The 17,650-nt window shown below is 43.7% G+C and overlaps 1 protein-coding gene across 1 annotated transcript in view; it reads right to left on the bottom strand.

Moving 5' to 3' along the window:
- The window catches only part of apoba (apolipoprotein Ba), a gene marked incomplete at its 5' end in the record, with an annotated part of 89,779 nt that overhangs the window by 8,616 nt on the left and 63,513 nt on the right, over positions 1-17,650 (bottom strand). Inside the window, 5 exons of the mRNA XM_079531960.1 lie at positions 8,312-8,423; positions 9,201-9,465; positions 10,933-11,199; positions 13,409-13,690; positions 15,794-17,125. Of these exons, the coding sequence (XP_079388086.1) occupies positions 8,312-8,423; positions 9,201-9,465; positions 10,933-11,199; positions 13,409-13,690; positions 15,794-17,125 (2,258 nt within the window). The remainder of the gene's footprint in view (positions 1-8,311; positions 8,424-9,200; positions 9,466-10,932; positions 11,200-13,408; positions 13,691-15,793; positions 17,126-17,650) is intronic.

The raw sequence follows: 17,650 nt of genomic DNA, 5'->3' as shown, positions 1-17,650 counted from the left end.
AACCTAACTCCTTATTATTAAACCTTACCTAGCCCTAACCTAACTCCTTATTATTAAACCTTACCTAGGCCTAACCTAACTCCTTATTATTAAACCTTACCTAGGCCTAACCTAACTCCTTATTATTAAACCTTACCTAGGCCTAACCTAACTCCTCATCAATAAACCTTACCTAGGCCTAACCTAACTCCTTATCATTAAACCTTACCTAGCCCTAACCTAACTCCTTATTATTAAACCTTACCTAGGCCTAACCTAACTCCTTATCATTAAACCTTACCTAGCCCTAACCTAACTCCTTATTATTAAACCTTACCTAGGCCTAACCTAACTCCTTATTATTAAACCTTACCTAGGCCTAACCTAACTCCTTATCATTAAACCTTACCTAGGCCTAACCTAACTCCTTATTATTAAACCTTACCTAGCCCTAACCTAACTCCTTATTATTAAACCTTACCTAGGCCTAACCTAACTCCTTATTATTAAACCTTACCTAGGCCTAACCTAACTCCTCATCAATAAACCTTACCTAGCCCTAACCTAACTCCTTATTATTAAACCTTACCTAGGCCTAACCTAACTCCTTATTATTAAACCTTACCTAGGCCTAACCTAACTCCTTATTATTAAACCTTACCTAGCCCTAACCTAACTCCTTATTATTAAACCTTACCTAGGCCTAACCTAACTCCTTATTATTAAACCTTACCTAGGCCTAACCTAACTCCTTATTATTAAACCTTACCTAGGCCTAACCTAACTCCTTATTATTAAACCTTACCTAGGCCTAACCTAACTCCTTATTATTAAACCTTACCTAGGCCTAACCTAACTCCTTATTATTAAACCTTACCTAGGCCTAACCTAACTCCTCATCAATAAACCTTACCTAGCCCTAACCTAACTCCTTATTATTAAACCTTACCTAGGCCTAACCTAACTCCTTATTATTAAACCTTACCTAGCCCTAACCTAACTCCTTATTATTAAACCTTACCTAGCCCTAACCTAACTCCTTATTATTAAACCTTACCTAGGCCTAACCTAACTCCTTATTATTAAACCTTACCTAGGCCTAACCTAACTCCTTATTATTAAACCTTACCTAGCCCTAACCTAACTCCTTATTATTAAACCTTACCTAGGCCTAACCTAACTCCTTATTATTAAACCTTACCTAGGCCTAACCTAACTCCTTATTATTAAACCTTACCTAGCCCTAACCTAACTCCTTATTATTAAACCTTACCTAGGCCTAACCTAACTCCTTATCATTAAACCTTACCTAGGCCTAACCTAACTCCTTATTATTAAACCTTACCTAGCCCTAACCTAACTCCTTATTATTAAACCTTACCTAGGCCTAACCTAACTCCTTATTATTAAACCTTACCTAGCCCTAACCTAACTCCTTATTATTAAACCTTACCTAGGCCTAACATAACTCCTTATTATTAAACCTTACCTAGGCCTAACCTAACTCCTTATTATTAAACCTTACCTAGCCCTAACCTAACTCCTCATCAATAAACCTTACCTAGGCCTAACCTAACTCCTTATTATTAAACCTTACCTAGGCCTAACCTAACTCCTCATCAATAAACCTTACCTAGGCCTAACCTAACTCCTTATTATTAAACCTTACCTAGGCCTAGCCTAACTCCTTATTATTAAACCTTACCTAGCCCTAACCTAACTCCTCATCAATAAACCTTACCTAGGCCTAACCTAACTCCTCATTATTAAACCTTACCTAGGCCTAACCTAACTCCTCATCAATAAACCTTACCTAGGCCTAACCTAACTCCTTATTATTAAACCTTACCTAGCCCTAACCTAACTCCTTATTATTAAACCTTACCTAGGCCTAACCTAACTCCTTATTATTAAACCTTACTTAGCCCTAACCTAACTCCTTATTATTAAACCTTACCTAGCCCTAACCTAACTCCTTATTATTAAACCTTACCTAGGCCTAACCTAACTCCTTATTATTAAACCTTACCTAGGCCTAACCTAACTCCTTATTATTAAACCTTACCTAGGCCTAACCTAACTCCTTATTATTAAACCTTACCTAGGCCTAACCTAACTCCTTATTATTAAACCTTACCTAGCCCTAACCTAACTCCTCATCAATAAACCTTACCTAGCCCTAACCTAACTCATTATTATTAAACCTTACCTAGCCCTAACCTAACTCATTATTATTAAACCTTACCTAGGCCTAACCTAACTCCTTATTATTAAACCTTACCTAGGCCTAACCTAACTCCTTATTATTAAACCTTACCTAGGCCTAACCTAACTCCTTATTATTAAACCTTACCTAGGCCTAACCTAACTCCTTATTATTAAACCTTACCTAGGCCTAACCTAACTCCTTATTATTAAACCTTACCTAGCCCTAACCTAACTCCTTATTATTAAACCTTACCTAGCCCTAACCTAACTCCTTATTATTAAACCTTACCTAGCCCTAACCTAACTCCTCATCAATAAACCTTACCTAGCCCTAACCTAACTCATTATTATTAAACCTTACCTAGCCCTAACCTAACTCCTTATTATTAAACCTTACCTAGGCCTAACCTAACTCCTTATTATTAAACCTTACCTAGCCCTAACATAACTCCTTATTATTAAACCTTACCTAGGCCTAACCTAACTCCTTATTATTAAACCTTACCTAGGCCTAACCTAACTCCTTATTATTAAACCTTACCTAGGCCTAACCTAACTCCTTATTATTAAACCTTACCTAGGCCTAACCTAACTCCTTATTATTAAACCTTACCTAGGCCTAACCTAACTCCTTATTATTAAACCTTACCTAGGCCTAACCTAACTCCTCATCAATAAACCTTACCTAGCCCTAACCTAACTCCTTATTATTAAACCTTACCTAGCCCTAACCTAACTCCTTATTATTAAACCTTACCTAGCCCTAACATAACTCCTTATTATTAAACCTTACCTAGGCCTAACCTAACTCCTTATTATTAAACCTTACCTAGGCCTAACCTAACTCCTTATTATTAAACCTTACCTAGGCCTAACCTAACTCCTTATTATTAAACCTTACCTAGGCCTAACCTAACTCCTCATCAATAAACCTTACCTAGCCCTAACCTAACTCCTTATTATTAAACCTTACCTAGCCCTAACCTAACTCCTTATTATTAAACCTTACCTAGGCCTAACCTAACTCCTTATCATTAAACCTTACCTAGCCCTAACCTAACTCCTTATTATTAAACCTTACCTAGCCCTAACATAACTCCTTATTATTAAACCTTACCTAGGCCTAACCTAACTCCTTATTATTAAACCTTACCTAGGCCTAACTTAACTCCTTATTATTAAACCTTACCTAGGCCTAACCTAACTCCTCATCAATAAACCTTACCTAGGCCTAACCTAACTCCTTATTATTAAACCTTACCTAGCCCTAACCTAACTCCTTATTATTAAACCTTACCTAGGCCTAACCTAACTCCTTATTATTAAACCTTACCTAGGCCTAACCTAACTCCTTATTATTAAACCTTACCTAGCCCTAACCTAACTCCTTATTATTAAACCTTACCTAGCCCTAACCTAACTCCTTATTATTAAACCTTACCTAGGCCTAACCTAACTCCTTATTATTAAACCTTACCTAGCCCTAACCTAACTCCTTATTATTAAACCTTACCTAGCCCTAACCTAACTCCTTATTAATAAACCTTACCTAGCCCTAACCTAACTCCTTATTATTAAACCTTACCTAGCCCTAACCTAACTCCTTATTATTAAACCTTACCTAGCCCTAACCTAACTCCTTATTATTAAACCTTACCTAGGCCTAACCTAACTCCTTATTATTAAACCTTACCTAGGCCTAACCTAACTCCTTATTATTAAACCTTACCTAGGCCTAACCTAACTCCTTATCATTAAACCTTACCTAGCCCTAACCTAACTCCTTATTATTAAACCTTACCTAGGCCTAACCTAACTCCTTATTATTAAACCTTACCCAGGCCTAACCTAACTCCTTATCATTAAACCTTACCTAGCCCTAACCTAACCTAACCTTATTAATACACTTATTTAGTTCAAATAGCTGATCTACAAGCTCTCAGCGTGTGGATGTAGATCTACAAGCTCTCAGCGTGTGGATGTAGATCTACAAGCTCTCAATGTGTGGATGTAGATCGGCTAGTTGAACTATTTTAAATGTTTTCAAAATAGTAAAACAAAAAAAAGGCAAAGAAGGAGTTTTGGGATAAGAGGTCCTTAGAATCTGGACCCCAGAGCAACACTTTGAGTCAAAGGCTGCCAGGATTAAAAGCTGTAATGTTGCGTTCTGGCCTACAAAGCAACCACAGGTACCCCGTCCATCTTCAAAGTCTGATCAGACCCTACAAACCCTCCCACGTGCTCAGATCAGCCGACGCAGGGAAGCTGGAAGTACATTCGCTAAACTAATGGAATGAACTTCCCATTGCAGTCAGAACTACAGACTCACTCTCAATCTAAACTATGGAATGAACTTCACATTGCAGTCAGAACTACAGACTCACTCCCAATCTAAACTATGGAATGAACTTCACATTGCAGTCAGAACTACAGACTCACTCCCAATCTAAACTATGGAATAAACTTCACATTGCAGTCAGAACTACAGACTCACTCCCAATCTAAACTATGGAATGAACTTCCCATTGCAGTCAGAACTACAGACTCACTCCCAATCTAAACTATGGAATGAACTTCACATTGCAGTCAGAACTACAGACTCACTCCCAATCTAAACTATGGAATGAACTTCCCATTGCAGTCAGAACTGCAGACTCACTCCCAATCTAAACTATGGAATGAACTTCCCATTGCAGTCAGAACTGCAGACTCACTCCCAATCTAAACTATGGAGTGAACTTGCCATTGCAGCCAGAACTACAGACTCACTCCCAATCTAAACTATGGAGTGAACTTGCCATTGCAGCCAGAACTGCAGACTCACTCCCAATCTAAACTATGGAATGAACTTCACATTGCAGTCAGAACTGCAGACTCACTCCCAATCTAAACTATGGAGTGAACTTGAGATTGCAGCCAGAACTACAGACTCACTCCCAATCTAAACCATGGAATGAACTTCACATTGCAGTCAGAACTGCAGACTCACTCCCAATCTAAACTATATGGAATGAACTTCCCATTACAGTCAGAACTGCAGACTCACTCCCAATCTAAACGAATACTGGACAACTCACCCCGGTGAGTTGTCTTCACTTTCTGACATGTCGGGGTGAGTTGTCTGTACTTTCCGCTGAGGCGAGTTGGGCGAGAAAGTACGGACAGCTCACCCCGAAAGTCAAGACAACTCACCCCGGTGAGTTGTCTTCACTTTCTGACATTGCGGGGTGAGTTGTCTGTACTTTCCGTGGCACCCATTACAGTAGGCCTAATGCAATTTCGGATCTAACTATCGGTTCCTACAGACGTGCGCAGTCACGGCTAATTATTTATTTATTTAACAGTAAAATCCGGTGAAACACTTGTAAGTAAGGAGTAGAGCGTCTCTCTCTCTATGCAGCATTGAGGGGGGGGGGGGGTCGTTTGTGGATAATGTTTGTGCTTCAAAGGCAGAGTCTCACGGATGTACAAAGTTGCTAATTAGACTGCACTCCCAACGGACGCATGATCAATCAATCACAGTTCTAATAGGCCTACTTATACTGACTGAATTACATCTGAATAGCAAAGCAATATTGACCCCCCCCCCCCCCCCCCAACAACGATGATGATATGGCTACTGCTAGTTATACATTAGCATGTGAGAAATTACAAGTGACCTTATATAACCATTCAGCCACACACACACACACACTTTAATTCAGGAAGATAAGGTTGAATGAATCTAGATTATATATAGGATAAATGGGATAAATCATTCAGATTATACAAGGAAATGAGTGGAATCAGAGGTTTAAAGACATTTTCAACAATTTAAGATATCCATTTTGGCAGGAATATGCTTGGAAGATGGAAACAATGTTGCACATTCATCTAATCATATGGGTAGGCTACTGGGTAGCCTACAAACAATAATGTTTGTATTTGTAAGGTTTATTAAATGTATGAATTTGACCTTGACATACTTAAAGGGGAATAGCACTCATTTTCGACATTTTACTGTGTCATAAATATATTTACATCTGTAGCCTATATTGTGACTGTGCTATCATGCCTTGACTTAATTATACTTATATATTATTGTAGAAATTGTTGTTGTTGTTGTAAAGTTCTGAAAATAGACTACTTCAATATCCAATAGGAACTATGTCACCATTAGTTCAGTAAAGTATATAAAAGAGCTCAAAGGCTACATATTCAGTCAGACAACTCACCCCGAAAGTGAAGACAACTCACCCCGAAAGTGGCCGAAAGTGAAGACAACTCACCCCGAAAGTGAAGACAACTCACCCCGAAAGTGGCCGAAAGTGAAGACATCTCACCCCCGAAAGTGAAGACATCTCACCCCTGGTGAGTTGTCCGGACGTCCGGGGTGAGTTGTCCTGACAACTCACCAAAAGTGGCAAAAGGGGTGAGTTGTCTTGTTACCATCTAAACTATATGGAATGAACGACACATTGCAGTCAGAACTACAGACTCAATAATGTGATGTATCACCATGTGTTGTTCTATCTCTATGTATGTGATGTATCACCATGTGTTGTTCTATTTCTATAATGTGATGTATCACCATGTGTTGTTCTATCTCTATGTATGTGATGTATCACCATGTGTTGTTCTATCTCTATGTATGTGATGTATCACCATGTGGTGTTCTATTTCTATAATGTGATGTATCACCATGTGTTCTATTTCTATAATGTGATGTATCACCATGTGTTGTTCTATTTCTATAATGTGATGTATCACCATGTGTTGTTCTATTTCTATAATGTGATGTATCACCATGTGTTGTTCTATTTCTATAATGTGATGTATCACCATGTGTTGTTCTATTTCTATAATGTGATGTATCACCAAGTGTTGTTCTATTTCTATAATGTGATGTATCACCATGTGTTGTTCTATTTCTATAATGTGCTGTATCACCATGTGTTGTTCTATTTCTATAATGTGATGTATCACCATGTGTTGTTCTATCTCTATGTATGTGATGTATCACCATGTGTTGTTCTATTTCTATAATGTGATGTATCACCATGTGTTGTTCTATCTCTATGTATGTGATGTATCACCATGTGTTGTTCTATTTCTATAATGTGATGTATCACCATGTGTTGTTCTATCTCTATGTATGTGATGTATCACCATGTGTTGTTCTATTTCTATAATGTGATGTATCACCATGTGTTGTTCTATTTCTATAATGTGATGTATCACCATGTGTTGTTCTATTTCTATAATGTGATGTATCACCATGTGTTGTTCTATTTCTATAATGTGATGTATCACCATGTGTTGTTCTATTTCTATAATGTGATGTATCACCATGTGTTGTTCTATTTCTATAATGTGATGTATCACCATGTGTTGTTCTATTTCTATAATGTGATGTATCACCATGTGTTGTTCTATTTCTATAATGTGATGTATCACCATGTGTTCTATTTCTATAATGTGATGTATCACCATGTGTTGTTCTATTTCTATAATGTGATGTATGTGTTGTTCTTGCTTGCTAACACTAACCTGGAGTTTAACTAAACTACACAACACTAACCTGGAGTTTAACTAAACTACACAACACTAACCTGGAGTTTAACTAAACTACACAACACTAACCTGTAGTTTAACTAAACTACATAACACTAACCTGGAGTTTAACTAAACTACATAACACTAACCTGGAGTTTAACTAAACTACATAACACTAACCTGGAGTTTAACTAAACTACATAACACTAACCTGGAGTTTAACTAAACTACATAACACTAACCTGGAGTTTAACTGTGGCAGCGGTGGCCGAACGGATAGCGGCGCGGTCTAGATACCGGAAGGTTCCCAGTTCGAACCAGCCGTCCGACACGTTAAAATTACCACCGCTGAAATGCCCTTGAACAAGGCATCAACCACTACGATGAAATGTGTTCTATGAGCAGGGCCTGGCTGGAAACAAGTTCTTGAGCTTAGCCCAGATACCCTGGGTAAATATAGATTTCATTTCATTTCATTTCATTTCATTTCATTTCATTTCATTTCAACTAAACTACACAACACTAACCTGGAGTTTAACTAAACTACATAACACTAACCTGGAGTTTAACTAAACTACACAACACTAACCTGGAGTTTTGTGCAAAGACATGCTGCCAGTCAACGTTGACGTCACTGTGAATGAGGTTGATCTTCCCGACGAAGCTGGTGATTCCATCGTCGAAACCCAGCGTTGATGAGGCTGAAAAAACATAGTGAACATTAAAAATATTAAAAGATACATGAAACACTAAAAGCATTAAAACCAAGCGTGGATGAGGCTGTAGAGACACATTAAAAGCATTAAAAGCAATAATCTTGTTAATGTGATGTGTTGACACTGCTTATGCAGATGGACTCACCTTGGAGTGAGGAGGTGGGTGGAGGTGTGTGGAGGTGTGTAGAGGTGTGTAGAGGTGTGTGGAGATGTGTTGACCTGCTTATGCTTCGGTCGTTTGTTTTCAACAGAACTTTGGTATAAATTAATGTGCTTTAGTTTGATGTGATTAAAGAACTACTGTTTACTACAGTTTGTGAACAGTGACCTCTGACCTTAGAGGTCATACAGTGACCAACAGGGTTAGGGTGGACTTACCTTGGAGGTCGTACAGTGACCAACAGGGTGAGGGTGGACTTACCTTGGAGGTCGTACAGTGACCAACATGGTGAGGGTGGACTTAACTTGGAGGTCGTACAGTGACCAACAGGGTGAGGGTGGACTCACCTTGGAGGTCGTACTCCATGAAGATCATAGTGGAGGTGCAGATGGACTCACCTTGGAGGTCATACTCCATGAAGATCATGGTGGAGGTGCAGATGGACTCACCTTGGAGGTCATACTCCATGAAGATCATAGTGGAGGTGCAGATGGACTCACCTTGGAGGTCATACTCCATGAAGATCATGGTGGAGGTGCAGATGGACTCACCTTGGAGGTCGTACTCCATGAAGATCATAGTGGAGGTGCAGATGGACTCACCTTGGAGGTCGTACTCCATGAAGATCATAGTGGACGTGCAGATGGACTTCAGAGAGCTGACCAGGCTGGAGTCCTTGTTCTCCAGGCCGGCGGTGGAGGTGACGTTGTAGACGGGCGTAGAGACGGAGACGGTGGCAGAGAGAGAGCCGAAGGCTGGGATGAACAGGCTGGCCGGCAGCTTGAAGGACATCGCCGGGATCTCCACCTTCTGCTCTGGGATGGTGATGGTCGGGATCTCTACGTCCGACAGGTGTCTGACGATCTCCTGCAGATAGACAGTCACGGTTATTACGTTTGATGTTCTGGAGGTGTGGTGTGTGTGTCAGTAGTCCTACCTGCAGATACACTGTGATGTCTCCCAGGCTGAAGGCTGTGTGGTGTGGGTTGTGGAGGTGTGTGGAGGTGTGTGGAGGCGTGTGGAGGTGTGTAGAGGTGTGTAGAGGTGTGTAGAGGTGTGTGGAGGTGTACGCAAGCGTATTTACGTGAGCGCGGTCCCGTGAATTTGTTGCGCGCGTGCTCGTTACGTGCACACGCCCGACTCACCAGACCTGGATTCTGTTTCGCTTTTTTTTTACGTTTGCGTTGTCGCGCCCCTCTTCAACAGACCTGGAGGAGACCTGTCGTTGATCCAGACCCTCTTCAACAGACCTGGAGGAGACCTGTTGTTGTTCCAGACCCTCTTCAACAGACCTGGAGGAGACCTGTCGTTGTTCCAGACCCTCTTCAACAGACCTGGAGGAGACCTGTCGTTGATCCAGACCCTCTTCAACAGACCTGGAGGAGACCTGTTGTTGATCCAGACCCTCTTCAACAGACCTGGAGGAGACCTGTCGTTGTTCCAGACCCTCTTCAACAGACCTAGAGGAGACCTGTCGTTGATCCAGACCCTCTTCAACAGACCTGGAGGAGACCTGTCGTTGTTCCAGACCCTCTTCAACAGACCTGGAGGAGACCTGTCGTTGTTCCAGACCCTCTTCAACAGACCTGGAGGAGACCTGTCGTTGATCCAGACCCTCTTCAACAGACCTGGAGGAGACCTGTCGTTGTTCCAGACCCTCTTCAACAGACCTGGAGGAGACCTGTCGTTGATCCAGACCCTCTTCAACAGACCTGGAGGAGACCTGTCGTTGTTCCAGACCCTCTTCAACAGACCTGGAGGAGACCTGTCGTTGTTCCAGACCCTCTTCAACAGACCTGGAGGAGACCTGTCGTTGATCCAGACCCTCTTCAACAGACCTGGAGGAGACCTGTCGTTGTTCCAGACCCTCTTCAACAGACCTGGAGGAGACCTGTCGTTGTTCCAGACCCTCTTCAACAGACCTGGAGGAGACCTGTCGTTGTTCCAGGCCCTCTTCAACAGACCTGGAGGAGACCTGTCGTTGTTCCAGACCCTCTTCAACAGACCTGGAGGAGACCTGTCGTTGATCCAGACCCTCTTCAACAGACCTGGAGGAGACCTGTCGTTGTTCCAGACCCTCTTCAACAGACCTGGAGGAGACCTGTCGTTGTTCCAGACCCTCTTCAACAGACCTGGAGGAGACCTGTCGTTGATCCAGACCCTCTTCAACAGACCTGGAGGAGACCTGTCGTTGTTCCAGACCCTCTTCAACAGACCTGGAGGAGACCTGTCGTTGATCCAGACAACAACGCCTGCGTTCCTCGCTTCACGTTTGCAAGGCCCTTTAGAAGGGACCCTAACCCTTTAAAAGGGACCCTAACCCATTGGTCTTACCTGCAGGTCCACAGTGAAGTCTCCCAGGCTGAAGGAGGTGGGGACGCTGAAGGAGGACATTGGTCTTACCTGCAGGTCCACAGTGAAGTCTCCCAGGCTGAAGGAGGTGGGGACGCTGAAGGAGGACACGGTCACGTCATGTCGAGGTGTCTTCAACGCCAGGAAGGACATTTTCCCTCTCAGGAACTCCGTATCGATGTCGTAACTCGGGACGGACATGGAGGGCATCCCGGGGAGGGTGACATCGAACGCTGCAGTGGAAATCACCTTGAGGTAGAAGGATGGAAAATTAATGCAAAGGGTTCATTCATGCATTCATGCATTCATTCATTCATTCATTCATTCATTCATTCATTCATTCATTCATGCATGCATGCATTCATTCATTCATTCATTCATGCATTCATGCATTCATGCATTCATTCATTCATTCATTCATGCATTCATTCATTCATTCATTCATTCATTCATGCATTCATTCATTCATTCATTCATTCATGCATTAATTCATTCATTCATTCATTCATGCATGCATGCATTCATTCATTCATTCATTCATTCATTCATGCATGCATGCACTCATTCATTCATTCATTCATTCATTCATGCATGCATGCATTCATTCATTCATGCATGCATGCATGCATGCATTCATTCATTCATTCATTCATTCACCCACCCACCCATCCATCCATCCATCCACCCATCCATCCATCCATCCACCCACCCACCCATCCATTCAGCCACCCACCCACCCATCCATCCACCCACCCACCCATCCATTCATCCACCCACCCACCCATCCATCCATCCACCCACCCACCCATCAATCCATCCATCCATCCATCCATCCATCCATCCATTCATTCATTGACAGTTGATAACCTCATTGATCGATTAGTCGATTAATTGATTCTTTTTAGGATCAAAGGAAAATGTGTGTCCGAAATCTAAAATGAGCAGAAACATAATTGCTTGTGTTGATGCATTGTTACCTACCTTGTGATTATAGTCTATAAATATTAATCAGTGTGATCAATGTGTGATAATAATAATAATAATAATAATAATAATAATAATAAACTTTATTTATAAAGCACTTTTTAAAACAATGTTACAAAGTGCTTTCCAATACAGGATAAAATGCAGTGCAGTAGAATAGTTTAACAACAATAGTTGTTAAACAGGTGAACACAAAATAAAACGATCAATAATTCAAGTAAAAGCCATCATGAACAAGTGGGTTTATGTATTTTATATAGATGGGGGCCAAGCCATGTAGTGCCTTACAAATGGTAATTAAAAATGTAAAATCAATCCTAAAACTAGAAAAAGTGCCCTTCTGGGCACAGGTCTCCACCAGGAGGATAGGACTGTGTGAGATGTTTGGCAAAATGTTTAGTAGTAATATAAACATGTTTGCCTTGTATGGCAATTGGATGATTTGAGGCATTTTGTTCCAATCAACCTGTTTTGCAAAAATCAACCTGTTGGTGGCGCTATAACAGGCCAATGTGAAAAGGGTGGGATATATTCCTCAGCCTAGTAAGAAAATGTGTGAAAGATTTCACGTAAATTGCATGCTGTGTTGATGATTTGAGGCTTTTGTTCAAAACGGGGCAATCTTGCAAACTGTGAAAGGCAATTATAGCCAATTAGGGTGGAATATGAAATATCGGACAGATCCGACTTGAGCACATGACCATAGAGATACTGTGTAACGATTTGTGAGATTGTTGGACAGAATCTGGAGGAGTAATATCCAAAAATGTGTTTTACAAAAGTCGGCCTCCTGGTGGCGCTATAAAAGGCAGATGCGGAAAATGCAGGTCAAAGGTTTGTCCTTGGCCTCTAGGGAGTGTGCATGCAACGTTTCACGCAGATCGGTGCAGTTTTAGGTAACAAATGTGAAAAGCTGCCTCATGGTGGCGCTATAACAGGCCGTTCTGGAAAATGCGGGGCAGAGGTTCATCGTTGGCATCTAGGGAGTGTGTGTGCAAAGTTTGGCATCGACCGGGTTAACGGTGCCGGAGATTAGCTGGTAACGGACGGACGGAAGGACACACGGACGGACACACACGCGGACGGAGTGCAAAACATACTCTCTCACCATGCCTTCGGCCTGGTGGAGACAATGAACAGGCAGCCAGTGGAGGGAGGCGAGGACAGGGGTAATGTGGTCACGCCTTCTGGAGTTGGTCAGTAATCTGGCTGCTGAGTTATGTTGTGGTGAATATAATGTATATATATATGTATATATATGTATATATCCCTACCTTAGGGACATTGATGTTCTTCAGGTCCAGGGTAAAGGCCTCCAGCCTCAGGCTGGTGATTATAATGTATATATGTGTATATATGTATATAGCCCTACCTTGGGGACGTTGATGTTCTTCAGGTCCAGGGTAAAGGCCTCCACCCTCAGGCTGGTGATTATAATGTATATATGTGTATATATGTATATATATATCCCTACCTTGGGGACGTTGATGTTCTTCAGGTCCAGGGTAAAGGCCTCCAGCCTCAGGCTGGTGAACGGCACATAGAAGGCTGGCAGTGAGATCTCCCGAGGCAGAACGAACCCCTCGGGACCGTCTCTCTCTCCCCTCTCGTCCAGGTCTCTCGCCCAGCCGGGCAGGCCCAGGGTGACCTCTGGAAAGCTGAAGGTCACTCCGTTCTCCAACAGCGTGACCGGAACGGAGAACTCCAGGCCGTCGGAGCTCTTGGTGTAGACCAAGCTGGTGGACGCGTTGAGGACCTGCGGGCAGCCAGCAAATGTATACTTTAGTTTTAGTTACCGGTAGACGTTTTGTGTCATATTTGCGTCATATTTCAGTCATCTGAAATGTTTTAGTGTCGACTAAATATCATAACATTTTTAGTCAACTAAATGTACAGATGATTGAGTCGACTAAAACGTATTTTCGCAGGCCTTGAAGGTGTTGTAATGACTTTATTTCAGAGTTAGTTGTGTGCTGAAAATAGCAGATCTAACTATCTTGTTGTGAGCACGTTGTGAGCTTGTAGATCTGCTACTTTACAGCATGCAATCTGACTGGTCTTTGAGTTTTCCTCAGTGAAAAAAAGGCACTGGTCGAGGAATAATTTTTGCCATAGTTTTAGTGGAATGAAATGAAGTCTGTACCTGCGTCCTGTCAGCATGGGTTAGTTTAGTTAGGGTTAGGGACCCGGTTAGTTAGTTTAATGGAATGATTAATGAGCTCTGTACCTGCGTCCTGTCAGCGTGGGTTAGTTTAGTTAGGGTTAGTTTAGTTAGGGTTAGGGTTAGTTTAGTTAGGGTTAGTTTGGTTAGGGTTAGGGACCGGGTTAGTTAGTTTAATGGAATGATTAATGAGCTCTGTACCTGCGTCCTGTCAGCGTGGGTTAGTTTAGTTAGGGTTAGTTTAGTTAGGGTTAGGGTTAGTTTAGTTAGGGTTAGTTTGGTTAGGGTTAGGGACCGGGTTAGTTAGTTTAATGGAATGATTAATGAGCTCTGTACCTGCGTCCTGTCAGCGTGGGTGGGTTAGGGTTAGTTTAGTTAGGGTTAGTTTAGTTAGGGTTAGGGACCGGGTTAGTTAGTTTAATGGAATGATAAATGAGCTCTGTACCTGCGTCCTGTCAGCGTGGGTGGGTTAGGGTTAGTTTAGTTAGGGTTAGGGTTAATTTAGTTAGGTTTCTGGTTTAAGGACTTCAGTGTTTTGTACCATACTATTGTATGAGTACCGAACAAATAATGTTTGCTTTCGCCATCTTTGTTGAAGAAGAGTCTGGGCAATTAAGTTTTAGTCTTACTAGAAGTACTAAAAGTTTCTCAATCTTATATTTAGTTTTAGTCTGGCTTAATCTAGTTACCTCTGAGGTCAATGGTTAAAGTGTGATTACCTTTGAGGGGATTAAGTCCACCCATCAAGACCATTAGTGTCAATCTCAGACCAAGATGGTCTGATTTTGAATCTGAATGGCTTTGTGTTTCTGCTATTGTCCTGGCTCTGCCCTAATTAAGAGCAATTTAGAAGTTTAGCATTTAAGGGTTTGTTTACTAGCCTGTTTCCTGTACTGGATTGGTATTGTTTAAGCCTTGGGGAAATGTGGTGTTTAATTTTAAAATCCACTGCTTCTCTGCATATCTCCTTTCTCCCTCTGTCCAGGTTTGATTAGATTCTAATCCACAAACTTCCAAGGCACTAATACCATGGGTCATAAAGTGTTGTACAATTAATAAAGTTGTTTCTTTTGCATTATTTATATTATATCTATGTTGGTTTAGTCTATCTGCTATTGTGTTCCTAGTTTCACCCACATATTGTAGGTTGTATTTGTTGCATGCTGCGTCCTGTCAGTGTGGGTGGGTTAGGGTTAGGGTTAGTTTAGTTAGGGTTAGGGACCGGGTTAGTTAGTTTAATGGAATGATAAATGAGCTCTGTACCTGCGTCCTGTCAGCGTGGGTTAGGGTTAGTTTAGTCAGGGTTAGTTTAGTTAGGGTTAGGGACCGGGTTAGTTAGTTTAATGGAATGATAAATGAGCTCTGTACCTGCGTCCTGTCAGCGTGGGTTAGGGTTAGTTTAGTCAGGGTTAGTTTAGTTAGGGTTAGGGACCGGGTTAGTTAGTTTAATGGAATGATAAATGAGCTCTGTACCTGCGTCCTGTCAGCGTGGGTTAAGGTTAGTTTAGTTAGGGTTAGTTTGGTTAGGGTTAGGGACCGGGTTAGTTAGTTTAATGGAATGATTAATGAGCTCTGTACCTGCGTCCTGTCAGCGTGGGTTAGGGTTAGTTTAGTTAGGGTTAGTTTAGTTAGGGTTAGTTTAGTTAGGGTTAGGGACCGGGTTAGTTAGTTTAATGGAATGATAAATGAGCTCTGTACCTGCGTCCTGTCAGCGTGGGTGACCTGGTCCAACTTGAGGACGTCCCACAGGGTCTTCTGGTACAGCGGGATCCTGGCGGACTTCAGGAAGGCCAGGTGAGCCTCCAGGGAGGCTGTGGCGTCCAGCCGGACCTCGGTCTGGTCGTTGGAGAGGAGGAGCCGCGAGGCGCGGACCACCGCGGAGCCCAGCCTCTCCTCGGCGCTCCAGCTCAGAGACTGCTTCTCCCAGGAGACGTCCAGCTCGACGTCCTGAAGGAGGCCGCAGTGAAGCGCCAGGCCGCCGCTGTGCTGATCGGCCTCCAGGTGGGCCGTGGCCTTCAGCGTGGTCAGGGGAACGTACTCCAGGGTCGCCCTGAACGCGTGCTTTCCGTTCGTGGCGATGAAGCCCAGATCGTTCTCGCTGGTGGCATCCAGCGTGGCGTACACGCGGCGCAGCGACGCCTCCAGGGCGAGGTTCTCGCTGGAGGCGAACCTGAAGACGTTGTCGGCGTTGTTGTCGGCGCGTCGTTTCCGCCTCGCCTCCTCCTCCTGCGCGGGGCGGCGGTCTGCGTTGCCGCTGAGCTCCGTCTTCGCGGTGGAACGCAGGCCGTTGGCGTTGAGGTAGAGGTTGGCCTCGTTGAGCAGAGCTCCGGTGACGTCGTAAGCGTTCGCTATCGTCATGTCCGTCTTGGCCTTGGTGGACGTCTCCAGAGAGACGTGGGAGGAGGTGAGCGCTTCCAACGCCAGGCTGTGCTCCACGCTGCCTTTCCCCGCGGCGGCCATGTTGTTCAACATGAACTTGAGGCTCAGCTTGGAGCCGAGGTTGGGCTTGGTCTTGGTGCTTCCCACCACCTCCTGGTTGAACTCCACATCGAGGGACGGCAGGTGAACTTTGGCCACGTTGGTGAGGGAGGCCTCGGCGCTCCTCCGCGTCAGGCTGACGGTGCAGTCGCTGCTGGCCGCCACATGGCGGTGCTCCAGAGACACACTGGACGCCAGCTTCACGCCTCTCTTCCTCGCCAGGCTGGCGCCGCCCTCAATCTTTCCGTTCAGGATCTGGAACACGGACGCCGAGGAGGCGGCAAAGCGCGCCACGATGTCGGACTGGTTGTGGAGGCCGGCACTGGCGCTCACGCTCACCACGCTGGACTTGAAGGAGAAGTCGGCGGTGGCGTTGCCCACGGCCGGGAGCGACACGCTGCTCATGGCGGCGGGCAGCCTGAAGGCCGGCAGCGTCACCTCGCTCAGCGAGGAGGGAAGGTGGACGACGGGCAGCTCCAGAGAGGGAAGAACCAACGTGTAGGACGGCACTGAGAAGCCCATGGCCGGGACCTTGAAGCTGGGCGTGCTCACCTAAAGGGTTAACAAATAATACACTTATTACCGATACTAGACCTGTACATTACCGAGCAGTGAGGGTCCATTTGGTAGACCTGTACGTGCCCGTCGGCCACCGGCCTACTGGAGAACGATGCAACTTGGGAACCTAATAATACCGGTTGTCAACTTGTCACAGCACCCGTTTTAACTGTCTGTCTGTGTCCCACATGGAGATCTCTGTATCTGTCTGTCTGTGTCCCACATGGAGATCTCTGTATCTATCTGTCTGTGTCCCACATGGAGATCTCTGTATCTGTCTGTCTGTGTCCCACATGGAGATCTCTGTATCTATCTGTCTGTGTCCCACATGGAGATCTCTGTATCTATCTGTCTGTGTCCCACATGGAGATCTCTGTATCTGTCTGTCTGTGTCCCACATGGAGATCTCTGTATCTGTCTGTCTGTGTCCCACATGGAGGTCTCTGTATCTGTCTGTGTCCCACATGGAGATCTCTGTATCTGTCTGTCTGTGTCCCACATGGAGATCTCTGTATCTGT

This window comes from Electrona antarctica (assembly GCF_951216825.1).
Source record: "Electrona antarctica genome assembly, contig: scaffold_57, whole genome shotgun sequence".
Classification (NCBI taxonomy): Eukaryota; Metazoa; Chordata; class Actinopteri; order Myctophiformes; family Myctophidae; genus Electrona; species Electrona antarctica.
The sequence above is the reverse complement of the archived record's forward strand: the minus strand, read 5'-3'. Positions and strand labels throughout refer to the sequence as shown.